This window comes from Amblyomma americanum, chromosome 1 (assembly GCF_052857255.1).
Source record: "Amblyomma americanum isolate KBUSLIRL-KWMA chromosome 1, ASM5285725v1, whole genome shotgun sequence".
NCBI lineage: Eukaryota > Metazoa > Arthropoda > Arachnida > Ixodida > Ixodidae > Amblyomma > Amblyomma americanum.
Genome location: NC_135497.1, coordinates 28,629,382 through 28,655,486, shown reverse-complemented (window position 1 = coordinate 28,655,486; position 26,105 = coordinate 28,629,382). Strand labels below are relative to the sequence as shown.

Here is a 26,105-nt window from a genome sequence, read left to right as displayed (position 1 = left end):
ATCGAGCGAGTCGGCCAGAGGGATCCTTCAAATTGGCAAGCCAGCAGAGCGCGTGGTGGTCGCTGACCACCTTGAACGGCCGTCCGTAGAGGTAGGGGCGGAATTTCGACGTAGCCCAGATGATGGCAAGGCACTCCTTCTCAGTGGTCGAATAGTTAGCCTCGGCCTTGGAAAGGGAACGGCTAGCGTATGCGATGACCTTCTCCAGCCCGTCACTTTTTTGAACGAGAACGGCGCCTAGTCCCACGCTGCTTGCGTCGGTATGAACTTCAGTATCGGCGTTTTCATCAAAATGCGCAAGGATCGGTGGGGACTGTAAACGACGCTGAAGTTCCTTGAAGGCTTCTGCTTGCGGCGCTTCCCATTTAAACGGCACGTCTGCCTTCGTCAGTTGGGTCAGGGGCTCGGCGATGCGCGAAAAGTTTTTCACAAATCGTCGGTAATATGCGCATAGTCCGAGAAATCTGCGCACTGCTTTCTTATCGGCCGGCGGTTGAAACTGTTCAATAGCGGCAGTTTTCTGCGGGTCTGGGCGTACTCCTTCCTTGCTAACGATGTGGCCTAGAAACAGCAGCTCTTCGTAGGCAAAGTGGCATTTCTCTGCTTTCAAGGGTAGGCCAGACGACTTGATTGCGTCTAGTACTGTTCGAAGTCTTTTGAGGTGCTCTTCAAAGCTCGAGGCGAAGACAACGACGTCATCTAAATATACCAGACAAATCTGCCACTTCAGGCCTGCCAGCACTGTATCCATTACTCGCTGAAACGTCGCTGGTGCGGAACAGAGACCAAATGGCATCACCTTGAACTCAAACAGCCCATCCGGAGTTATGAATGCTGTCTTCTCGCGATCTCTTTCGTCGACCTCAATTTGCCAGTAGCCGCTCTTGAGGTCCATCGATGAGAAATATTTGGCGTTGCAGAGGCGGTCCAGTGTGTCGTCGATGCGGGGGAGGGGGTAGACGTCCTTCTTTGTTATGTTGTTCAAGCGGCGGTAATCCACGCAGAATCGAAGTGCGCCGTCTTTCTTTCTCACTAGAACAACCGGTGCCGCCCATGGGCTGTTTGAAGGCTGGATGACGTCGTCGCGAAGCATTTCTTCGACTTGGTCCCGGATGGCTTGTCGTTCTCGCGGAGACACACGGTAGGGGCTTTGACGGAGAGGTCGGACGTGTTGATCCGTTATAATGCGATGCTTGGCAATTGGCGTCTGCCGCACCTTCGGCGATGTCGAAAAGCACTCACTGTAGCTTTGAAGCAGATTGCGGATCTGGTCTTGTCTGTTCCGGTGCAGGTCTGGGTTGATGTCGAAAGTGGGCGAGTTCTCTTGGTCAGGCGGATCTTCTGCGGAGGGGTCGGAGAGGGCGAAGGAATCTCGTACGTCAGATATTTCGTCGTAGAAAGCAATCGTCGTTCCTCTGTTAATATGCCGGTATTCTTCGCTGAAGTTAGTCAGCAGTACTTCGGCCTGGCCATTGCGGAAATGTGCGATGCCTCTTGCGATGCTGATTCCTCTGTCTAGTAGCAACTGCATGTTCCCCTCGATGATGGCTTCAGTGTTTATGGCTTTCGTGGCGCCTACGGTCACGATAACGCTTGAACGGGGTGGGACGCTCACTTCTTCCTCCAGGACACTTAGGGCAACGTGATTTTCCCGAGTTTTCATCGAAGCGATGGCTTCGTCCGTCGAAAGCGTGATCAGCTTGGATCGCAGGTCGATGATCGCCTGATGCTCATTAAGGAAATCCATACCCAAGATCACTTCGCGGGAGCATTGCGGTAGCACAACAAAGGTCGCAGGATAGGTATGTCCTTTGACAGTCACTCGCGCTGTGCATTGTCCTGATGGCGTAATGAGGTGGCCCCCAGCGGTGCGAATTTGTGGGCCGTCCCAAGCCGTTGTGACTTTTCTGAGCTGCGCAGCGAATGTTCCATTCATCACCGAGTAATCGGCTCCTGTGTCGACTAGAGCGGTAACTTTCCGGTCGTCGATAGTCACTTCTAGGTCGGAGGTCCTGGCTCTTGCATTGCATGTCGCTCTCGGCGTCGGGTCACGGCTTCGTCGCGTATGCGAGTCACGGGTTGGGCGTGTGGTCGAAGCTCCTCTGGGTGGCGGCGCCGATTTCAAGGTAGCTTGCGTCGTGGTCGAGGTTCTCATTGTGTGCGGCGTCGGTGCAGCGAGTGTCGGTTCTTCATGCGGCGTCGCGGGTGCAGCGTCTTCATGGGGCGTGGTCGGTGGAGGATCTTCGGCGTTTAGCTCGTGAGCAACCTCACCTCCAGAGGTTGCTGCCTTTAGTTTCCCCTACGGGGGCTGGGCGACCTTCCTCGTACCGCGGCTGCGTAGCTGCGGCGTGGCGACGCAAAGCGCGAGGTTGACGGCGATGGTGAGCGCGAAAAGCGGTTCGGCGTGTACTCTTCTCGACGCAGGTACTCGTCGATTTCGTGCGGACGTTGTCCGAAGCGTGGTCGTGGGGCGTTAACGGCAAATCCTCGAAGACCGATACGTCGGTACGGGCAGTGACGAAGAATATGGCCGGCCTCACCGCAATGGAAGCACAACGGCCGGTTGTCGGAAGTCCTCCAGGCGTCGCATTTCCTGGGGCTTGAGGGTCGGTCATAGGCTGGGCGGGCGGGGGCTGGGAGGCGGCGTTGTGGACCAAGTGGCTCATCTCGGGGAGGACGTGGGGGTTGTCGTTGGGGCTGAGCAGTCCTTACTGCAGCGGCGTAGGTCATGGCCTGGGGTTCTGTGGCCGTCGGGGTGCCAAGTGCCTGTTGCACTTCTTCCCGTACCACGTTCATCAGAGTCGATGCTTGTGGCTGTGGGGAGGATGGCAGTAATAGGCGTAGCTCCTCTCGGACGATTTCGCGGATAACGTCCCGCAAGCTGTCGCTGGTGGTGGCCGGCGTGTCCGAACGGATTGCATAGGCAGAGGAAGGGCGGTTGTACTGCCGAGCTCGGACGTCGAGGGTCTTCTCAATCGTGCAGGCTTCCTGCATGAATTCCTCGACCGTTTTTGGCGGCTGACGGACGAGGCTGCCAAAGAGTTGTTCTTTTACGCCGCGCATTAAGAACTGAACTTTCTTTTCCTCGGTCATCCCGGGATCGGTGCGGCGAAATAGGCGCTTCATCTCCTCGACGTAGCTGCGGACGGGCTCATTCGGAAGCTGGATCCTGGACTCGAGGAGTCGTTCGGCTCTTTCTTTCCTCACGACACTGGTAAATACCTTCAATAGTTCTCTCTTGAATAGCTCCCATGTCGTAAGGGACGACTCGTAGTTTTCGTACCACGTGCGTGCGGAGCCATCCAATGAGAAAAAAACGTGTCCAATCTTTGCCGCATCATCCCACTTGTTGAATGACGCCACGCGCTCAAATTGATCCAACCATTCTTCAGGGTCTTCGCCTAGGGATCCATTGAAAGTTGGCGGCACCCGCGGCTGCTGCAGTATGATCGGTGTCGACATCTTCGGCGAGATTGCGGTGCTCGTAGCCGCGTCTTTTCGCTGTCTTGTGCGGTCCGGCAGTTTCCCGAACTCAGGCTCCTCTCCCTGGAGACGTCGGCTGGCGCGCTGAGCTGCTGGCTCGTCCTCGGGTGCGAAGCGCTCAGGGCTGGCTTCACGACTTGAAGGGGGCGTCCGGAACATGGAAGGCTACCCCGCACCTCCACCAGATGTCACGTAGTGGTGACGGCAGTCGAAGCAGCGATGAATACGGACGAAAGGATCTTCTAAAAGAACTGTTTATTGGGCTGACTTGCACCCAAAATGAACTGAATCACTCGGCGGCGGCGAAGCGACAAGCGTGCTCGGCGGTCGTCGAACAGAATGCCCGCCGCTGTCGGCCGTGCTCAATTTAAAGCTGATAGCGAACATTCGAGATAAAGGGCGCAAAGTTACTAGAAGATTCCGGAACAACGTAGAGTCAGCTTTGCCTGGCTGCGATCAATCGAGATAAATCTAGTCGCGTCTTGCGTCGCAAACAAAGTGATAAGGTGGTGTCGCGGCAGATTTGAAAAACGAATAAACACTGCAAATATTCGCGGCAATATCATAACAAGCCCCTCCATTCCTTGCCCTAGTGTGTTCTCTAGGAGAGAAGTGGGATTTTAGGCAAGAAATTGGGTTTAACTTGAGTTTTACAAAGTGTGCTTTGGGTGCAAGAATGGGTAAAATCTGGTTTAACCCCAATACGAAAAGCTCTACCTGCATACGGTTACAACACCCGGAACTACCCTTCTTGAAGTAAATGGATAATGATTGGCACAGCAAACAGTACTGGCAGTTAAACAGATTGAAGTGTCCTTATAAAGGCTATTATACAACTGATGAAAATACATGTTTGCCTTCCTTATTTCAGAGTCAAACAGCAATATCAAATGCTTTACGCGACACTGCCAGCAGCCAACACCTTGTCCTCAGAGTCTGTGTGGAGCGAGGAGAGGCTTTATCCTCGCCTCTCACGACCTTCTGGCAGTGCCAGTTTGGCTCCGCCATCTTTGGGGCGAGGATGGTACATTTGGTGTTTTACATGCTCTTGAAAGTGTACGTCATCAGCAATTACTCTCGGCCATGGGTCTTTTTATGGTTTTATGGCCATTTACAACTTTTACGTGTCAATTTCATCAATTTCTGAAGGAATCTTTTTTTCTAATCCTTATCGCTTTCTATTTTATAACCTTTGCATTCCATCGCATTATATATAGTATTTTTTTATCCATGTTGCTTTGTATTGTATAATGTTATTCTCACTGTATGTTCCTTACTGCAAAATTGTTCCATTTACAGCTTTACCTTTACTGTAGGCATGAAGGATCAGTTCCCAGGAGACAGGGTAAGAACCTTGTCATCCTGCTCCTGTATCAGATTTTTGTTCTTACCCATGCATTTGTTTCTGCAATTTGTTTCTGAAATGCTAAATAAACTGAATTCATGAAAAACAGCCAAAGCCATGAAAAGAACATTACACACCATACACAAACAGTACCTTTAATGCAGAAAAACCTCAGACAAGAGACTGCTTTTATGAAAACTGCTTCTGCAGCGTGATCCAAACAATAGGAATCTTCAAAAACACGGGCATGTGCCAGTCTTGTTTTTTGAGAATGAACGCAAAATAATGCAGCAGGTTCTTCCTGAACATGATTTAACAATAACAAATATGATACACTTTTCTGCCAGTGTTTATCGGAACTGAAAGTTGAAACCTCCAGGGAATCCACCAAATCCTGAGTTATGTTGAAAAGAATTGGCATTTGTCGAGAAGGAGAATCCAGGTGTCTCAAAAAAGAATGTCCGGAAAACATGGGGGTTGGGGTCTGTGAAAGTGAAAAAAGCAGTTATTACCAAATGTACAACTAGTATATCTCTCGACACTGCCTACAAAAGCTTCTTCACCATACCTGGAGAACAGCCTTTCATCTCATCCAAGTATCTCCCTTCATCATAACGCATTCGCTTCTTGGGGTCAGAAAGAATGTTGTAGGCCTCGCCAAGCTCTTTGAATTTTTTTTCCTGTTCACGCTTCATGTCCTCGTAAGCATTGGAATGCCGATCTGGGAGTGAGAACAGAATGCTATCAAAAGAAATCCCACCAACAAAAACCTACCACCTATAGCAGGAAAGCCCAAAAACAGCAACACTTGTTTAATAGCACTGTTTTGCATTAAGGTGTTTATACCGCATACTTCATTCACGTTCGCTGTTTTACATTTCTCTTCTTATGATCTTGCAACTTTAAAATGGAGCAACAAGTATGTGGAATTAAAGTAGAAAATTGAGTTTGCAAACAAATCAGATAATCATGCACTCTAGGTTTAACCCACATACACACGAATGAAGCTAGATAAAGAAAAGTTGGTGGATTTAAGCCAACTACTGTAGAATCTCTATAATACGATCACAGCAGATACAATTTTCGGGATGGTACAATGTGTAAAATTCCCTGGCCAGAGTGCAAAAGGAAGTACAACGTGCAGAATTTCAGATGTTACAAACACACTCCATGCCACTACATATGACGTGATTACATGAGCTGTGACACCAATATCACAGACTTGAGCTTTAAATGAATATCGCTGATGCCATGATCGCCAGTTACACAGTACGCACGAGTAGTGAGCAGTGGCATGGCTGTAAATAAACCCAAAACAGCCATAAGATCGGCATAAATGCATTTCTGATAGGGGTGTGCAAATACTCAAATTTGAATCAAATAGCAAATGTTGAAATTATTCGATTCGCGAATCGAATATCAAAAAGTCAGGTGGCCGAATGGTATTCGGGTGACCGTGCCGGTGCAAGATCTGCCATTCCTCCTCCTCCCAATTCTCCAGTGCAGTCATTGGTTTTCTAATCGTGCAATGCACATTTTAAACCTACAGCCGCCACACAGCAGGCGGAAATAAATTCTCAATAGCACAAACCTGACAGCACTCGTGACGCAACCGAATCATGAACAGCTGCAAAAAACCACTTCATGCGGCCGGAACGTCGCTAGCGGAGCAGGAGCGACAGCAACCACAGCAGAACACAAGCCACGGTAGGTGTGCACCTTTAAAGACTTTAAGACGTCATTTATTCTGCTGTTGACACGCGTGAAACTAGTTTTCCTGTGAAATTTTGTGGTGAATGCCAATACGCCGGCCTGTGAGGTCACTATTAGCGACTACGATAAGAGCGCCATCTACTTCTATTCACCATTTTGTTCACAAGCCATCCTACTCCAATAAAGATTCATTCATAAGACAGGCAGTTATGTAGAAATGTTGAGTTTTCAGAAGAGAGCAGCATGCCACAACTAGAAAACAACAGCACTAAACTGAACAAAACAGGTGGTGGTGATGAATGCACGCAGCGCCACCTGTCAAGTGCAAGAAGTTTTCTAATCCTGGTTGTACGCGCACCCACACCGCTGCGCTGTCAGCGCTTCACAGTTCCATGTCTCTATAGTTTTGTTTTCCGCATCTCTGCGCTGTCTAGTTCAGCTCAGTGGACCAAAGGCGCAATAGGATTGTATCTGTATGCAGTGCCTGTCTCAGCAACATGGCTGATCGCACGAAAAGTGCGATCTGGAAACATTTCGTCAAGCATAATCCGCAGGAATCGACATGCAACATGTGCAACGACAAACTTGGGACGCCATTGGGCACAACGACACCGCTGGCAAACCACCTGGGGAATAAACATTACCCTTTGCACAGAGCGTTTTTGGTGGCAAGTGAGAAGTGAACAAGTTTTGGCAGGGCATCGCAGCCTTCTATCAAATGTAAGTTTGACACGGCCAAGGAATTGGCACAGCTCCGAAGACAAATCATGATGCGGATTGCTCGGATGCTGGCACTAGACCTGCAGCCAAACCACTGTTGAAATGCGGCTGGTCTCGAGGGAAGCGCACGCTTTTCTTCTTATGGCCTTCGCAATGGAGTGTTTCCACAACTCATTTTTTTGGCAGTGCGCCAAGATGCTGCGTAGCGACCTTCTGACCCTAGCTCTATCATGGGGGGCGGGGGGGGGGAGAACTTTGTAGAGTGCCAGCGCTTCTTGGGTTGTGCAAGCCACTGGCCCACCCCTCCGCCGCTCTGACCGCCGTTCACATGGAAGAACGCGCGCGCGCTCCTAGTTCGGCCTGCCTCAGTGGTAACCAAGCCTTTATATATTCCACCTCTTGCGCTCTAAGCAAACGCTGCGTAGTCAGCCTCTTTGACACAGGAGAAATCTGAAACAACGGATTAATGTTTGCGCGCTCTCTCCGTTAGCCCGACTGTGTATAGCCGAATATATGCTTCGAGCACAAACGTCAACACAATATACCCTTATAGTCTATTAGCCTCTGTAGTTAGTCTTCCGGCAGGCCTGAACGAGTGTGCAGAATGATATGCACAGCCACTGCCATGATGGTCAGACGAGTCAACGGGATATCGGGAGAGGCAATCTACATCGGTGTGTAACTGACCGGACTTATAGACCACTGTGTAGTCGTAGTCTTGTAGACGTAAAGCCCAGCGATCTAGCCAGCCAGTAGGATCTTTCAGTGAGGAGAGCCAGCAGAGCGCATGGTGGTCTGTGACAACCGTAAAAGGGCAGCCGCATAAAACAGGCGAACTTTTCCACTGGCCCACACGAGGGTTTCCAAGGACCCACACGAGGGCCAAGCACTCGCGTTCCGTGATGGAGTAATTGTGCTCTGATGTAGAGAGGTGGCAGCTGGCGTAGGCGATGGCACGGTCAGCCCCATATTGCCGTTGAGAAAGGACAGCGCCGATTCCTTGACCGCTGGCGTCAGTGCGGACATCAGTGGGAGCGGCCACATCGAAGTGTGCCAAGATGGGCGAGGTGGTGAGCTTCGAGCTTAAAGCGGCAAAGGCGTTTTCTTGTAGGTGTCCCCAGGTGAAAGTCGTCCTTTTTTAGCACATCACCGAGGGTGTGGGCGATATCAGCAAAGCCGGGCACAAATCGGCGGAAGTAGGAGCCCAGCCCCAAGAAGCTGCATACATTGTTGCAGGAAAGCAGCACCGGGAAGTCTTTCACAGCTCGGATCTTAGCTGGATCAGGGTGAGCAGATTGTGATCTGACGACGCGAGAAACGGCATTTGGAGGAGTTGAGCTGCAGGCCGGCATGACGGAAATGTTGAAAAATCTTGGAAAGGTCATCGAGGTGAGAGGAAAAGCTGGGGGAGAAGACAATGACATTGTCGAGATAGCAGAGGCACGTGGACCATTTGAATCCATGCAGAAGGGTGTCCATCGTATGCTCGAAGGTGGCCGGTGCATTGCATAAGCCAAAGGCGTATCTCTGAACTGATACAGCCCATCAGGCGCCAGAAAAGCGGTGTTCTCAGGGTCCTGGCCATCCACTGCTATCTGCCAATAGCCGAAGCGAAGGTCTATGGAGGGGGAGAATTTGGCACCGTAGAGGCAATCAAGGGTGTCTTCGATGCATGGGAGGGGGTTATACATCCTTTTTGGCTATCTTGTTCAGGTGGCGATAGTCAACACAAAAACACCATGAGCCATCCATTTTCTTCACAAGGATGACTGGCGAGGCCCAGTGGCTGTAGGAGGGTTCGATAATGTTCTTATCAAGCATCTTTGTAACCTCAGCACGTTAATGACCTTGCGCTCAGCATGGGAGACTCCTGTATGGTCGACGACGGATAGAAGAGGCATCCCCGGCGTCGATGTGGTGCTGCACAAAGAGGGCTTGGCCCAGTGCAGTTTGGGCGGGACGTAGGTCGGAGGGCATCATGGTCGCAAAGGCGTATGTAGAAAAAGAGGTAGGCTGGGGATGACCTGCGTGATCTTGAGAAGGGGTGGTGTCAAATGTAGCGACTTCACACAGTGTGAGTGGGGAGATCGTAGCAACGCAAATGCCGGATGGAAGAACTTGAGGAGAAAAGCCGAAGTTGACGAACAGCAGAGACAGTGTATTCGCCTTGACCGAGGCGATGATATAAGGCAGAGCAACGTTGCGGGTCAGCAGGAGATCGGTACTAGGCGCAACGAGGTAGTCGCCAACGGGAACAGGGGGAGAGGGTGTAAGTGCAACAAATATAGTACATTTCTATGGGACGAGCACAAAATTTCCATGACTTCCCCTTAGAATTAACTCATCATTTAATCACTGACCATGAGACATACGAGAGAAAGTGATCAGAGTATTTCCTTCTGGATTTAAAATCACAAATGCTCGACACAGTCTGAGGAATGGGAGAGTGATTCCTCATTCTAAATGTTTTCGAGCCAAGTTTGTGATGAAGAATCTGTGCACATGTGGACTGTATTGAAGATACTCAGCTTAAGAATCAGCATTTAGTTTCCTTTGATTTCGGTGCTGCGCTCACATTGAACCAGCGGGCTACAGCGAGCCGCCATAGATGCAGGCGTGGAGCCAGCGGTAGGATCGTCGCACCTCTAGTGGCGGCGGGCAGCATAACTCCCGGAGAAAAAAAAACACATTGCTTCCACGGCGAATGCAAAGGCCATATAAAAGAGCGCGCGCCTCCCTCGAGACCGGCCGTGGTCGAAAGCCGAGGGTTCGAGGAGTTAATGCGTGACGAGAAGCCACTGTAAAAGATCCCCTCGCGGGCAACTTTTTCAAGAACAATCAACAATCATCCCCGACCTGTACCGGGACACTAAGTGATGTCAAGCGCCGAATTCACGCCGACCTGCAGGAAGGCGTACAGTCTTTGTCGTTCACCAGTGACATGTGGACATCGAGGTCAAACCAGAGCTACATTAGTCTCGCGTGCCATTACTTGACCTCAAACTTCGAAATCCAGGCGTTTACACTGGGCAACCAGCATGTGATTGACAATCACACTGCATGCAACATCTTAGCACAGCTGGAAGCAATGACGTGTGAATGGGATCTGCCACTGCAAGAGGTACCTATTTTGGAAATTTCGAGCATTGTTCATCACAATGCTCGAAATTTCCGCGCAGCTCTTCGGGACTTTGAGTGTACCCCCATTGGGCCATACACTGCAATTGCCTGCAAGGGTGCCAAGGAATAAACTGCAGGAGTGCCCGCCATTCTAAAATGCCGTGCAATAGTGGGCCATTACAAACACAGTGCCCAAGCTACAGCAAGACTAAATGACTGCCAACGGTGGCTGGAGCTACCCCCCCTGGAGCTCGTCCAGAATGTAGACACCAGGTGGAATAGCGAGCATGACATGCTATCATGTCTCTTTCAGCTTAAAAAGGCAGTTTGCCTTGAACTCGCTACCTCTGAGACAGTGGTACCCAACCTGACACCACAGGAATGGGAAACGGTAGCTGGACTGTTCAAGGCCCTTCAGCCAATTGCATCATCAACAAGAGACCTGAGTAGACAGAAAGTATGCAACCTTGTCTTCGGTGATACCACTACAGTGATTCTTTACGGAACGCACATAGTGCTGAATGACTGTGCTGCAGCGGATGTCGACAAGTCACTGTTCGCGGAAAACTTGCAGAAAAGTGCGAAGGCAAGATTTCCTAGCCACAATGAGCAAAAAGAGTACTACAGTGAAAGCTCGTTAATTCAACCCCCGTTAATTCGGACAATCGGATAATTCGACCTGCACGCATGGTCCCTACAATTATATATAGGAGTCTATGGGGCAAAACTCTCGTTAATTCGGACAAATTTTACCGCCCATCGGTTAATTCGACCTAGTTCCACGGCCCGCCAAGAGCGGCGCTACTGTAAAGTTGGAAAAAAAGAATGTAGCGTAGGCCATCCGTACGGTCATCGTCATCAGCAGTGCGAGAGAGGGCGAGGGAAGCAAGGTTAGCAGTGGCCGAAGCGCCCGGTGTCTTTCTTTTTGCTTCGTTGCCTCTTGCAGTCGTGCTCAGTCGTCGTGTTAACCCTATCTTCAGCAAGTCTCGTTTTGGCGTGTGTCGTCGTTGCCCCGTGTTTCTTGCTGCTACGATCGCGGTTATTGAACCCTAACATGCCTTTTCTGGATATTGCGTGCTTTGCCAGCGTGTTTACTGTGCTGTTTTTGAGTGCGTAGCGCGCCGTGCCTGCGCGCCTCGCCATCGCGTCCTGCTCCTATGGCGACACCGGCAAAGTGGCCGAAGTACAACCAGGCGAAGGACCTAGCCACGAAAGTGGAAATATTGAAGGTGCTGAAGGATGGTGTTTCACGCTCTGACGTGATGGTCAAGTATGATGTTAAAAGAACTACCTTGGCCACTTACGTGAAGAATGAAAACAGCATTATGGAGGCGTTTGACAGTGAAGCCTACGGTGACAAAAGGAAACGACTGCGGACTGCGGCCCACCCGGAACTCGAAGAAGCCATAATGCGATGGATTAGAAACGCACGTGAGGCCTACCTCCCTGTGAGTGGGCCATTAATTTGTGCCCAGGCTGAAAGGTTCGCCACAAAAATGAACCTTGAAGAGTTCAAAGCTTCTGAAGGTTGGCTTGCTCGCTTCAGAAGCCGTCACAATCTGACATTTAAGAGTGTGTGTGGCGAAAGAGCATCCGTGGACGAAGACAGGATAGAGGAGTGGCGGATTACCGGGCTTCGTGAACACCTAGCTGCGTACGACGCTCCGAATATATTTAACGCCGACGAAACAGCGCTTTTCTTTAAAGCACTCCCGGATAAGACGATCACCTTTAAAGGTGACCCCTGCACAGCAGGGAAAAGAAGCAAAGAAAGGGTCACTGTGCTACTTGCCGCCAACATGACGGGAACAGAGCGTCTGCCTCTCCTAGTGATCGGAAAGGCTCAGAAGCCGAGGTGCTTCAAGAACGCGCGGCGCCTTCCGGTTGAATACCAAGCCAACAGGAAGGCGTTTTCGAGGTGAGAAACGGAAGGTCCTCATGGTTGTGGACAATTGCAGTGCTCACTGCAAGGTGTCGGGCCTGGAATGGATTAACCTTGTGTTCCTCCCGCCGAATACAACCGCAGCCCTTCAGCCCATGGACCAGGGCATAATCCAGCATATAAAATGCAAGTACAGAAAGCATGTATTGCAGCGCATTCTTCTCTGTATGGAAGCTAGGAAGAAGTACGACCTTACGCTCCTCAGCGCTTTGAACATTCTGGCGCACGAATGGGCCAACACGCCTACAGCAGTTATTGCGAACTGCTTTCGGCACAGCGGTTTTGTGCAACCGAACTGTGGTGTGGGGGAACTGCCGACAGAAGCAGCTGACGCAACCACAGAAGACGACAGCTGTTTCGACAGCGTTTTGCCTCCTGCCGTGCGGCTCGCAAATTACGTGTCCATCGATGATGGTGTCGCCATTGCCGGTCAGCTGACCGAGGACGAAATCATCCACGAAGTGGCAGGCGCCGACAACGACGATTCGTCGGAAGATGACGTATGTGAGCACCTGCCCCAAACGCCGAAGCGCACGGTGAAAGAAGCCGCAGAAGCCTTGTCCGTGTTGGAAGACTTCTGTGAACAAATTCCGGATGGTTCGCGTGCCGCGGAGCATCTGGCAGCTGTTAGAGCTATTGTAGCTGCTCAAATTCGCCCGAAAAAGCAGACGACGATAAACTTCTTTGCCAAATAAAGGTATGTCATGCTGGGGCAAATTTCATGTTTTTTTTGTGGTTCATTCGATATTTCGACATTCGGTTAATTCGACAATTTTTCGCGGTCCCATCAGTGTCGAATTAACGAGCTTTTACTGTATCACGATCGAAATATTGTGGGACACGTGTTCTTGTAAAGAAGTTTACTGTAGCTCAACCTCTCTACCCAGTAGCCAGGCTTGTTTACAGCGGATAGAGCGTGCATGCCCCTTCATACCTAGTGGCATTTCATGCCACTGGATTACGTGAATCCTCCGAAATAAACTTTCTTCCGTACACTCGCACCCCGTAAACTTTCAATCGCGATAGTACATCATGGCAACGGCATGCGACCCAACATGCAAAAACATCTTCTGTACTGAAGCATTACAAGAAACAATGCTTCGGGAACTTGCATGGAGTGAGCTGCAGAGCTTGTCAACACCACCACCCAGTGACTGTGCTGAGCGCTCAACATCTATAGCACAAAAGCAGCATAGTGCCAGCATATAGGACAATAACGACAAACTTGCAACGTCATCTGGGAAAAGGCACAACCGTGAACCAGGTAACACTGATGAATTTCGGCGGTACCTTCAAGAGCCAATTTGCAGCAGGGATGTTGCCCCGCCGCGGTGGCTCAGTGGTTAGGGCGCTCGACTACTGATCCGGAGTTCCCGGGTTCGAACCCGACCGCGGCGGCTGCGTTTTTATGGAGGAAAAACGCTAAGGCGCTCGTGTGCTGTGCGATGTCAGTGCACGTTAAAGATCCCCAGGTGGTCGAAATTATTCCGGAGCGTTCCACTACGGCACCTCTCTCTTCCTTTCTTCTTTCACTCCCTCCTTTACCCTTCCCTTACGGCGCGGTTCAGGTGTCCAACGATATATGAGACAAATACTGCGCCATTTCCTTTCCCCCCAAAACCAATTATTACTAAGCAGGGATGTAGGCCCTTTTGCATACTGGAGGAAAACAGGCAAGCAGAACTTTCCCGGACTTTGCAGAATGGCCATGAAATACCTGGCTATACCAGCAACGCAAGTTCCAAGTGAAAAACTATTTCCTACAGCTGGCAACATTCTTACCAACAGGCGAGAAAAGCTGTTGCCGGATCATGTGCAACAGCTGTTTTTTAAATGAGAGCTTATAAATTACAAGCACTTCAGCACATGTTTAAATAAGTTTGTTACTATTTGATATTCGATTCGATACTTGGATCTTTTTCTTGATTCGAATCGATCTTCGATTCGAGCCTAACTTCTGATGCTTATGCATACAGGTTTTATTCACTTTGGATGATACGAATGTTTTTCACAACTCTGTGGGATTAGTATGTGACTACTCGACGCGCCCCTTCAGGAGGCTCCCGCTGCATTCCGGAAGTAGGCTTTCCCGCATAGCATAGTTTACAAAACGAGATGGCGGAAGTCACGCTTGAAGAGTTATGAAGGCGACAGGACGCCTTCTTCGGATGCGGGCATTAAATGTGTAACGTATTACCGAAGGATTAAAAAAAAAACGCGATTTCGCGTTGCGATTGCTCAAAGCGGGCCGTCGGCCATCATGTTCGCAGAACGGGTGATATGTGGAAAAGCCCACTTGGGGAAATCCTCACGAGGTCAAGCCTTGCTGCGTCGGGAGGCGGTCGGTCCACGTGATAAACGGCGTAGAAGGAAGTGGATAGGACCCCTGTATTGTTTTCCTGGAACTTTTAACTCGATTATCGGCTAATTTGCCCAGATATTGTGGTTTTGCCACGGTCGAATTTATGAAAGTATGCGCAGAATCCGATCTCTGGTGAGTATCCGAGAATTTTCGAATATTCGGAAATTCACGAATATCAATTTTTGAATACGAATAGAACATCAAATATATTAGATTCGTATTCGAAATTTCGAATATTCGCACACCCCTAGTAATTAGAGTTCAGCACTAGCACATCTTCCGGTGCTCACCTTACGCACCATGCACTGAAATCCGGCATTCAGCAGAGTGACGCAGAGAAGGTCGACAAGATCGTGAGACAAAACTCTCGGCTGTAGTGGTCGCATACTGCCTGTGATCTTCAAGGTCAAGGCCTCTTGGCAAGTGCAGAGACGAGGACAGCTGAGATGCACCATTGCCACAGCTTGGGGAACTTGTGAGTATGTCGTCCTTGAGGCCGCCGAACTTGTCCAGGCCACCCAGTTCGTGCATCATCTTGAAGTCTGCAGTGGGTAAGACAAAAAAAAAATTATGGTCGGCTTGCGTAGTTAGGCGAGATGCCAAATATGTGCACCAGCAGTTGGGTACCGTTGGTAGCTAGACCAGGTATTAAGAATCCGCTGATTATTCTACGTGGCATCGCTCATCCGCAGCTTCTGCCGCAGTGTGGATGTGGTTGATGTCGTCGTAAACTCAAATAAACAAGGCACTTGAAGGTTATGTGGACATAAGGGGCTAAAAGGTGATTGCAGAGAAGTGCGTTTTCTAGTTTTGTAAACAGCAGTAAGGCTACATATATTAAAAACAACAATGGGATAGCTCATACTTGTAACCAGAAAAGGCCACCATATTATGGTCGTGGCTACCATACTACTACAGAGGAGCACAGCATGCTGTCCTGTAACGGCAGCACACCATTTTGAGCAGGAATTCGTTTTAAGCATAAGAGATATTCGGTTTACACACACGCACGCACGCACGCACGCACACACACACACACACACACACACACACAGCAGACAAGAGAAGCAACCGCCGCCGTAACCAAGGAGCACAGGGGATCTCTTTTTTTTGTAGTTTTTCATGAATGGGAGAATATTAAAAGCAGAAGAAAAAAGCACATGCCGCCGGTGGAATCAGAAACCACGACCTAAAAATTTCGCGTCCGGTACTCTACTACCTGAACTACGGCGACAGCTGTCCTATCTTCTGCTTTCGAGGGTATTTATGTGTAGTGTAACCAAACCTTGAGAGTGTTCACCATTGCCACACACATCCATAGCGGCGTACGTAGTACATCCTGCATTACCACGAGTGCCAAGTAGGAATGTGATCGAACGCTGAGGGCGGAAGCCGTGCGAGAACACTTATGCAACCTATGGCATCAAGGCTGCCAGATTCGAGGCTCCAAAACTCGAATCTGGCAGCCTTGATGACATACGTAGCGTAAGAGGGTTCTGGAGGTTAATATATATGTAGGCCGCAGCGATGCTTGATTAGTCTATATGTTCTTTGTTCGATCTCTGATTTTATCGGGAGGGCATTGACGAACCTGTGCACCAAATGCCTTGTCAGCCCAAACTTTTTGTTTCGCCTAATCTCGCCTAATCTTGAATAGTTATCATTATCAGCTGATATATATTGAACCCGCCGTATGCGACTCGTAGCGCCCCCGGTAGAATCGAGATAAAATGGCTGAGCTTTAACTCAGTTATAGCAAATGTGGCGAGCGAAAGACCGGGCTCCATCACTCCGCCCAGTCAAGGCCCAATGGCTCTGACTGAAGTGAGCGCAACGAGCTGCGTGCCATATACCGCCAATCAAGTGGTGATGTCGCGTGGTATGGCAGAGGGTCGGCGCAGTGTTGAGCAGCGCAGCGGAGCTCGACTCCAGCTGTGGCCAGTCACGTGGTATGACGTCAGGCGTGTGAGGCCTGGCTCAAGGTCAAAGTTAAACCTTGTTCACTTGAAAGTCTCAGCTCAGAGAGAGCAGCTGCCGCTCCATAAGGACCCCGTCCTTGTTCGCTGCAGCTCTATCTTCTTGTCACAGTGACGTAATTCTGTAGCCGGAATTGGGGAGGACTTGGGGAAGTCTGCGGTTGCCCTAACCAGCGCTGGCGCTCAACTTAGGGGCTGAAACTGTGTTACCAAAGGCAAGAGCTCCGTTCCCGTAGGCGTTCTTGCAGTCAGTGACCATTCACCAACTAGCTCAACTCGCTGGTTTACTGTTTTACTCCCGTAGGGGGCTGAGTGAGACGGTCGTTCTCTCACGGGTTGCAAGTCGAGAGAAAACAAATGAAAGAACTGGAACTGAGGCCAAGCCCGAACTTTAAAGTTTAATTGATCGCATAAGGCAATCCCCAAGCAATAACACACTAGTATCCAGCCGTGCGCCGCCATACAGCTAAAAAAGGAAGCTAAACAGTTTTTTCCGAAACTTCGTCGATGAAGAAATTCGTCCTGTCGCGAAGATCGAACCCAGATCCACCTCCTGTCCACGGCAGGCAGTCTACCATCTCAGCTAACCTGAAAGCCTAGCAGATGGCAGGGCCGGTCCGTCTGCATCAACGATTTCAACGGCTGAGCACGGGTGGTGCTAAGAGTAATTACCCCCTTAGTGCACACATTGTTTAATGCCAACACTATAATAGCAGGGCTAACATTGTGAGACTGGCTTACCTCCAGACGTAGCACACCCGAGAACAGCTTGCTTGCGCGGTCCACGACGCTTGGCGTTACTTCGCTGGTCTTCCACATCACTGGTCTTCCTACCACGAAGACTATCAAAACTCAAGCCCAGGAATATGCTTGGCGATGTCAGCAAACAGGGACGTCTGGTCACCACCATGCGTTAAGCAGTGGATCATCAGGCTCCAGAAGGTCGTGCATGGGTGTCTGCATCTTTCGGAGCTGCAGGAAACATCATGGTGAGAAAATGCGCTAAACGTGAGCTGGTTGTAATATGACCTCGTTCTCAGCAAAATATCAGTGCGATTCATTACCCAGCTGCTTAGCCGAGGTGCGTGGCCCCGCCATGGCGGCGCGCCACTCAGGCATCAGGTGGTAGCGCATGGCTTCGATTAGCAGCTCCTTGCCCTCCTCGCTCGTGGGGAGCAGTGGCTCCTCACCCACTTTGAATAGCAGGAACTCTCGCCGCATCAGTTGTAGGCGCCAGCGTTGCAGTACCTGGCATTACAGAAATGGAAGCATCTCAGCACCCATCATCAGCATTATCAGTGGTTACTCACACATAGTTTATCCTGCCTTTTTTCAACATCACTCTGTCCAAACTCAAACTTCCACTACAATACGCAACAATTCTGGACAGAATCATTTTAAAACGAGAAAAGTTTATGAACGTAATTTTTTTATATAAGATTCCAGTATAACAATCAATATATCCGCCGACCACCCGTCGGCATTCTTAAATTTTTATTCTTCCCTATTACCGCTTTTGTTATAGGCAAAAGCGTTCCCTTTTGAGTTTCAATGCTAGTCTTCACTGTTCGATGCGATCGATGGAAACGTTAACATTCTACTCTTACACATAAGAAAAATGAACCATTACCTTCAATATTTCTAGAACAGTCTCTTACTATTTTTCAATCTTAAAAATTTTTGTGCGAGAACGTTGGGCATGTCGGTACATGAGAATCGATTTATAAAGTGCTTGGCAGCCAAAGAGGAACCGACGTGTCCAGCAATCTAACAGACTGCGCAAAGGGAATGCATTTCTGCGAAGCAGGTAAATGGACTTTGCTGTACGAAACTCAATCACTTATGTTAAGGTCAGCCAATACAACTTGATTTTATCAAGTAGACGCAACCACAGAATTCACTCCAAACCAGTTTTAAACCAAATGGATCGCAGGTGTATTTGCTCAAATGCTTAGCATCTAACCACTTCATCAGCGGCGCTGTGTCTACACAAAATCCAAACCGAGTATATATTAGTACCACTGAAAGCGGATTATCACCTACATTTCCTGATTTTTGCTCGGATGTCTCATTTTCTCAGAAAACAAATTTACGTCTCCATAAATCTGAGGATTGACCTTAGTTCGTGCGAATCCCGCCACATGGCACACAGCCCTGTAAGGAAGCAATTGCCGCATCGACTTGGCTTCGCGTTTTATCGACAACGCCAAGGACCCACCGTTATGCTCCACTCATTGTTTTTCTAGTGGCATATATTTATCTTTACATGCTGACGCCTCGCATAAGGATACGGTGTAGAGGATTCTCAACAAAACTGGACTGCCTGCGTGGAGGATTGTCTTAGTTTAATTTCTGCCTCCTTTATCACTTGTATTATTGAGCGCTCATTTCTACGGGAGCTGTCCACTTCTGTCCCAAAGAATGATAATAAATGGGTGTTGATCTAGATTCAGAACCAGTGGAAATAAAAAAACTAACACTCTGTTTTGTGCATGGTCAGTTCTTCAACTAGTAGATTACAATACCAAGAAGTAAACCAAACTAACTAGCCAATACACTGCAAAAGTATGCAACAAAGGAACTGCTACGTATACGCACAGCGGCAAAGCCCCCAATCTTCGCGTCGTGCCATATCTCCGTATTCTCGTCACTTAATAATGCCCTGCAGCTAGCGCCACCTTCTCAGCAGCAACCAAAACTCAATCCTGAATAAACCTGATTTCCTTTTTGGTTCTGATTTCACAAAATGCCCAAGAATGTCAGAAATGATAGCTGCTTACTTGCGGACAACTGGAGACAAAGGGACGCAACGCCTCTGGGGCTATGAACAAGTTGTCTATTCCAGCGTCAGGGGCACTGGCAATGAGACTCTTCAACTGCGCCTGGCTGGAGACGCGAAGCCTTTCCCAACCTTCCGGTAGCGTCTGCAGTCTGAGCTCGTAGTGGAGGACGAGATCGTCTGCCGACCGGTACCAGTTGCCCAAGTTCACGACGTAGTCACTTTTGTGCCCAGTCACCATTGCGTGAGCATCGGCAAAGAACTCTGGGCGGAAAAGGTGGACTCGAAGGCGCAGAGGATGTCCAGGCCACCCAGTTCGTGCATTATCTTGCGGTCTGCAGTGGGTAAGAGACCAAAAATGATGGTCCGTTTGCGTTTCTCGGCGAGACACGAATTAGCTAGGTGCGCTAGAAGTTCGGTTTTCACTTGGGCTCTGCCGTTCAGATTCAGTGTTCACAGATGGCAGTTGCTGAGTTGGCAATAATGGGATAATGTCCATATATGCAATGCAGCGAGCGATGAAAAGAATAATGATAGAGTTAATGACATCTTAGTCGAAATCAAGAGCTAAAAATGAGCTTGTTCAGGGCATGTAACGTGAAGGGAAGATAAGCGCCGATCGGTAAAGGTAGCGGACTGGTTACAAAGAGAAGGCAAGCGATGCAGGGATCGGAAGAAAGTTAGGTGGGCAGATGAGATAAAGAAGTCTGCAGGGATATGTTCGCCGCAGCTGCCAAAGGATAGGTTAAGTCGAGAGACATGGGAGAGGCCTTTCCCCTGGAGTGGGTGGAGTGAGGCTGATGTTGATCATGATGCAGCATTTGCATAATCCCGTGTAGCCGCTTCTCCCCTATGCGCCCTGTGCCACGTCGCCTTGCGTGGCAGCCAGAAAATCCGCGTTCAAGAAATTGCGCAGCGCTTTCAAAATTATGGCATACAAGTTTTACCGACATGGAGGTTCTGCAGCTAAGGCACCAAAAAAAAAAAAAAACAGGAGTGCCGTGAAAGCTAGTGCCCAGTGAAAAGTCAGAAAACCTCACATAATATAGGTGGGAGGTGGGTTAATAATGGGATCAGAATCGAGATTGGTACGCCACAGTGAGCTTCTAGCCATGAGGAACGCATGCCAGCTACTCATGCTGACCATTCGCCACAAGATGAAGCTATGCTGCCTTCAGTAATTAGTAGGGGTGTGCGAATATTGAAATTTTCAAATACGAATCGAATACGAATATGAAGAAAAAATGGCTTCGAATATCGAATCGAATATCGAATATCTGTACAGTGCAAAAAAAAATTTCAGAAAACAATGAGCAAGCAAACGTTGTTGCCCTTATTTTCTTCAAAATGGTGTATGGTCTTCAAAATGGTGTATGGTCTTTGCAACTAAAATAAACAAAACAAGACTGCCTCAGTAGCATATAAAAAACATGATGTGCACAGAAATGTATACTACTTGATTAGACAGCATAAAAGTATCCAAACTATAATGAGGTCATGCAATACAAAATTCATAAAATGACAAGACTGGCAACAAAACAATAACATGATGACTATTAAACCTCATTCATTCAGAGTTCAAGGCACCAGAAGAAATGCCCGGTTCATTCGATGGCCTGTTATTGAATTGCCCCCAACCCCCCCCCCCCCCCCTGAAAAAAAAATGCTGCCGAAAATTCTGAAGATGCACTAAGGCTTTACCAGGTAGCTCCATCGCGCTATCACCTGTAAGCCCGTGACGAGCCACCCGTTTTGGAGTGCTCTAAGAACAACACAAATGCAAGCAAGGGGCCGGGGAACACACAGTGCCGTCGGAGCGGCGAGGCGGTTTCTAAAAAGGAAAAAGAAATAAGCCGCGCGGAGCGTGGATTGGACTATCAGCGAATGCGTGGGCCGACATTTCAAGTTGCCGCGGGGCAGCGGTGAAGCTCGGAAACTGAAATTACGCAGCCAGGCTATTTTTTTCCCCTAGCGACAGAGGCCTTCAGATTGTTGCCACGACTGCTTTTACGCCCGCTAAAGAGTTGTGCAATTTACAACGCACCATGCCATATGCGATATTTTAACAGGATCGCTTGCCCCATTGTGACTACTCGACGCGCCCCTTCAGGAGGCTCCCGCTGAATTCCACAAGTAGGCTTTCCCGCATAGCGTAGTTTAAAAAACGGGATGGCGGAAGTCACTCTCGGAGAGTTATGAAGGCGACAGGACGCATTCTTCGGATGTGGGCATTAAATGTGTAACGTATTACCGAAGGATTAAAAAAAACGCGATTTCGCGTTGCGATTGCTTGAAGCGGGCCGTCGGCCATCATGTTCGCCGCACGGGTGATACGTGGGAAAGCCCACTTGGCGAAATCCTCATGAGGTCTTGTGGCGTCGGGATGCGGTAGGTCCGCGTGATAAACGGCGGAGAAGGAAGCGGATAGGACCTCTGTATTGTTTTCCTGGAACTTTTAACTCGATTATCGGCTAATTTTCCCAGATATTGTGGTCTTGCCACGGTCAAATTTATGAAAGTATGCGCAGTATCCGATCGCTGGCGAGTATCCGGGAATTTTCGAATATTCGGAAATTCACGAATATCAATTTTCGAATACGAATACGAACAGAATATCAAACATATTCGATTCGTATTCGAAATTTCAAATATTCGCACACCCCTAGTAATTAGAGTTCAGCAATAACACATCTTCTGCTGCTCACCTTCCGCACCATGCACCGAAATCCAGCATTCAGCAGAGTGACGCAGAGGAGGTCGACACGATCGAGAGACAAAACTCTCGGCTGTAGTGGTCGCATACTGCCCATGATCTTCAAGGTCAAGGCCTCTTGGCAAGTGCAGAGACGAGGACAGCTGGGATACACCATTGCCACGGCTTGGCAAACTTATGAGTATGTCTTGTTTGAGGCCCCCCAGTTCGTGTATCATCTTGAAGTCTGCAGTGGGTAAGACAAAAAAAATCATGGTCGGCTTGCGTTGTTAGGCGAGATGCCAAATATGTGCACCAGCAGTTGGGTACCGTTGGTAGCCAGACCCGGTATTAAGCATCCGCTGATTATTCTACGTGGCATCGCTCATCCGCAGCTTTTGTCGCAGTGCGGATGTGGTTGATGTCGTCGTAAACTCAAATAAACAAGGCACTTGAAGATTATGTGGACATAAGGGGCTGAAAAGTGATTGCAGAGAAGTGCGTTTTGTAGTTTTGTAAACAGCAGTAAGGCTACATATATTAAAAACAACAATGGGATAGCTCATACTTGTAACCAGAAAAGGCCACCATATTATGGTCGTGGCTACAATACTACTACAGAGGAGCACAGCACGCTGTCCTGTAACGGCAGCACACCATTTAGAGCAGGAATTCGTTTTAAGCATAAGGGGTATTCGGTTTATGCATACATTATACTATTACAGAGGAGCACAGAACACTGCCCTGTAACGGCAGCACACCATTTAGAGCAGGAATTCGTTTTAAGCATAAGGAGTATTCGGTTTATGCATACATTATACTATTACAGAGGAGTACAGCACACTGTCCTGTAACGGCAGCACACCATGTACAGCCGGATTTCGTTTTAAGCATAAGGGATATTCGGTTTATACACAAATATATATATACATAGCAGACAAGAGAAGCAACCGCCCCCGTGACCAAGGAGCATAGGGGATCTCTTTTTTTTAGTTTTTCATGAATGGGAGAATAATAAAAGCAGAAGAAAAAACCACATGCCGCCGGTGGAATCCGAACCCACGACCTACAAATTTCGCGTCCGGTACTCTACTACCTGAACTACGGCGACAGCTGTCCTATGTTCTGCTTTCGAGGGTATTTATGTGTAGTGTAACCAAACCTTGAGAGTGTTCACCATTGCCACACACATCCATAGCGGCGCACGTAGTACATCCTGCATTACCACGAGTGCCACGTAGGAATGTGATCGAACGCTGAGGGCGGAAGCCGTGCGAGAACACTTATGCAGCCTATGGCATCAAGGCTGCCAGATTCGAGGCTCCAAAACTCGAATCTGGCAGCCTTGATGACATACGTAGCGTAAGAGGGTTCTGGAGGTTAATATATATGTAGGCCGCAGCGATGCTTTATTAGTCTATATGTTCTTTGTTCGATCTCTGACTTTCTCGGGAGGGCATTGACGAACCTGTGCACCAAAGGCCTTGTCAGCCCAAACTTTTTGTTTCGCCTAATCTCACCTAATCTTGAACAGTTATCATTATCAGCTGATATATATTGAACCCGCCGTATGCGACTCGTAGCGCCCCCGGTAGAATCGGGATAAAATGGCTGAGCTTTAACTCAGTTATAGCAAATGTGGCGAGCGAAAGACCGGGCTCCATCACTCCGCCCAGTCAAGGCCCAATGGCTCTGACTGAAGTGAGCGCAACGAGCCGCGTGCCATATACGGCCAATCAAGTGGTGATGTCGCGTGGTATGGCGGAGGGTCGGCGCAGTGTTGAGCAGCGCAGCGGAGCTCGACTCCAGCTGTGGCCAGTCACGTGGTATGACGTCAGGCGTGTGAGGCCTGGCTCAAGGTCAAAGTGAAACCTTGTTCACTTGAAAGTCTCAGCTCAGAGAGAGGAGCTGCCGCTCCATAACGACCCCGTCCTTGTTCGCTGTAGCTCTATCTTCTTGTCACAGTGACGTAATTCTGTAGCCAGAATTGGGGAGGACTTGGGGAAGTCTGCGGTTGCCCTAACCAGCGCTGGCGCACAACTTAGGGGCTGAAACTGTGTTACCAAAGGCAAGAGCTCCGTTCCCGTAGGCGTTCTTGCAGTCAGTGACCATTCACCAACTAGCTCAACTCGCTGGTTTACTGTTTTACTCCCGTAGGGGGCTGAGTGAGACGGTCGTTCTCTCACGGGTTGCAAGTCGAGAGAAAACAAATGAAAGAACTGGAACTGAGGCCAAGCCCGAACTTTAAAGTTTAATTGATCGCATAAGACAATCCCCAAGCAATAACACACTAGTATCCAGCCGTGCGCCGCCATACAGCTACAAAAGGAAGCTAAACAGTTTTTTCCGAAACTTCGTAGATGAAGAAATTCGTCCTGTCGCGAAGATCGAACCCAGGTCCACCTCCTGTCCACGGCAGGCAGTCTACCATCTCAGCTAACCTGAAAGCCTAGCAGATGGCAGGGCCGGTATGTCTGCATCAACGATTTCAACGGCTGAGCACGGGTGGTGCTAAGAGTAATTACCCCCTTAGTGTACACTTTGTTTAATGCCAACACTATAATAGCAGGGCTAACATTGGGAGACTGGCTTACCTCCAGACGTAGCACACCCGAGAACAGCTTGCGCGGTCCACGACGCTTGGCGTTACTTCGCTGGTCTTCCACATCACTGGTCTTCCTACCACGAAGACTATCAAAACTCAAGCCCAGGAATATGCTTGGCGATGTCAGCAAACAGGGACGTCTGGTCACCACCATGCGTTAAGCAGTGGATCATCAGGGTCCAGAAGGTCGTGCATGGGTGTCTGCATCTTTCGGAGCTGCAGGAAACATCATGGTGAGAAAATGCGCTAAACGTGAGCTGGTTGTAATATGACCTCGTTCTCAGCAAAATATCAGTGCGATTCATTACCCAGCTGCTTAGCCGAGGTGCGTGGCCCCGCCATGGCGGCGCGCCACTCGGGCATCAGGTGGTAGCGCATGGCTTCGATTAGCAGCTTCTTGCCCTCCTCGCTCGTGGGGAGCAGTGGCTCCTCACCCACTTTGAATAGCAGGAACTCTCGCCGCATCAGTTGTAGGCGCCAGCGTTGCAGTACCTGGCATTACAGAAATGGAAGCATCTCAGCACCCATCATCAGCATTATCAGTGTTTACTCACACATAATTTATCCTGCATTTTCAACATCACTCTGTCCAAACTCAAACTTCCACTACAATACGCAACAATTCTGGACAGAATCATTTTAAAACGAGAAAAGTTTATGAACGTAATTTTTTATATAAGATTACAGTATAACAATCAATATATCCGCCGACCACCAGTCGGCATTCTTAAATTTTTTTTCTTCCCTATTACCGCTTTTGTTATAGGCAAAAGCGTTCCCTTTTGAGTTTCAATGCTAGTCTTCACTGTTCGATGCGATCGATGGAAACGTTAACATTCTACTCTTACACATAAGAAAAATGAACCATTACCTTCAATATTTCTAGAACAGTCTCTTACTATTTTTCAATCTTAAAAATTTTTGTCCGAGAACGTTGGGCATGTCGGTACATGAGAATCGATTTATAAAGTGCTTGGCAGCCAAAGAGGAACCGACGTGTCCAGCAATCTAACAGACTGCGCAAAGGGAATGCATTTCTGCGAAGCAGGTAAATGAACTTTGCTGTACGAAACTCAATCACTTATGTTAAGGTCAGCCAATACAACTTGATTTTATCAAGTAGACGCAACCACAGAATTCACTCCAAACCAGTTTTAAACCAAATGGATCGCAGGTGTATTTGCTCAAATGCTTAGCATCTAACCACTTCATCAGCGGCGCTGTGTCTACACAAAATCCAAACCGAGTATATATTAGTACCACTGAAAGCGGATTATCACCTACATTTCCTGATTTTTGCTCGGATGTCTCATTTTCTCAGAAAACAAATTTACGTCTCCATAAATCTGAGGAGTGACCTTAGTTCAT

At 48.8% G+C, this 26,105-nt stretch overlaps 1 protein-coding gene across 1 annotated transcript; it reads right to left on the bottom strand.

The window, feature by feature from the left end:
• Window positions 1-4,967: 4,967 nt before the first annotated feature.
• On the bottom strand, window positions 4,968-24,953 carry LOC144112336 (uncharacterized). The gene is made up of 8 exons (XM_077645193.1): window positions 24,727-24,953; window positions 22,146-22,379; window positions 19,442-19,775; window positions 17,726-17,909; window positions 17,403-17,633; window positions 14,976-15,227; window positions 5,397-5,549; window positions 4,968-5,312 (listed from the first exon to the last, which is right to left on the bottom strand). The coding sequence occupies exons 2-5, from the start codon at window positions 22,172-22,174 to the stop codon at window positions 17,590-17,592; spliced, it is 591 nt and encodes a 196-aa protein (XP_077501319.1). The 5' UTR covers window positions 22,175-22,379; window positions 24,727-24,953; the 3' UTR covers window positions 4,968-5,312; window positions 5,397-5,549; window positions 14,976-15,227; window positions 17,403-17,589.
• Between the last annotated feature and the right edge of the window lie 1,152 nt (window positions 24,954-26,105).

Excerpts from the sequence above, each read along its gene's own strand:
- LOC144112336 (XM_077645193.1), bottom strand. The coding sequence starts at position 22,174 with ATGCTGGATTTCGGTGCATGGTGCGGAAG. Across the intron at positions 19,776-22,145 it reads TTCGGTGCATGGTGCGGAAG|ACCGCAAGATAATGCACGAA; the intron begins GTGAGCAGCAGA and ends TACCCACTGCAG. Across the intron at positions 17,910-19,441 it reads TTGTCTCCAGTTGTCCGCAA|GTACTGCAACGCTGGCGCCT; the intron begins GTAAGCAGCTAT and ends CTGTAATGCCAG.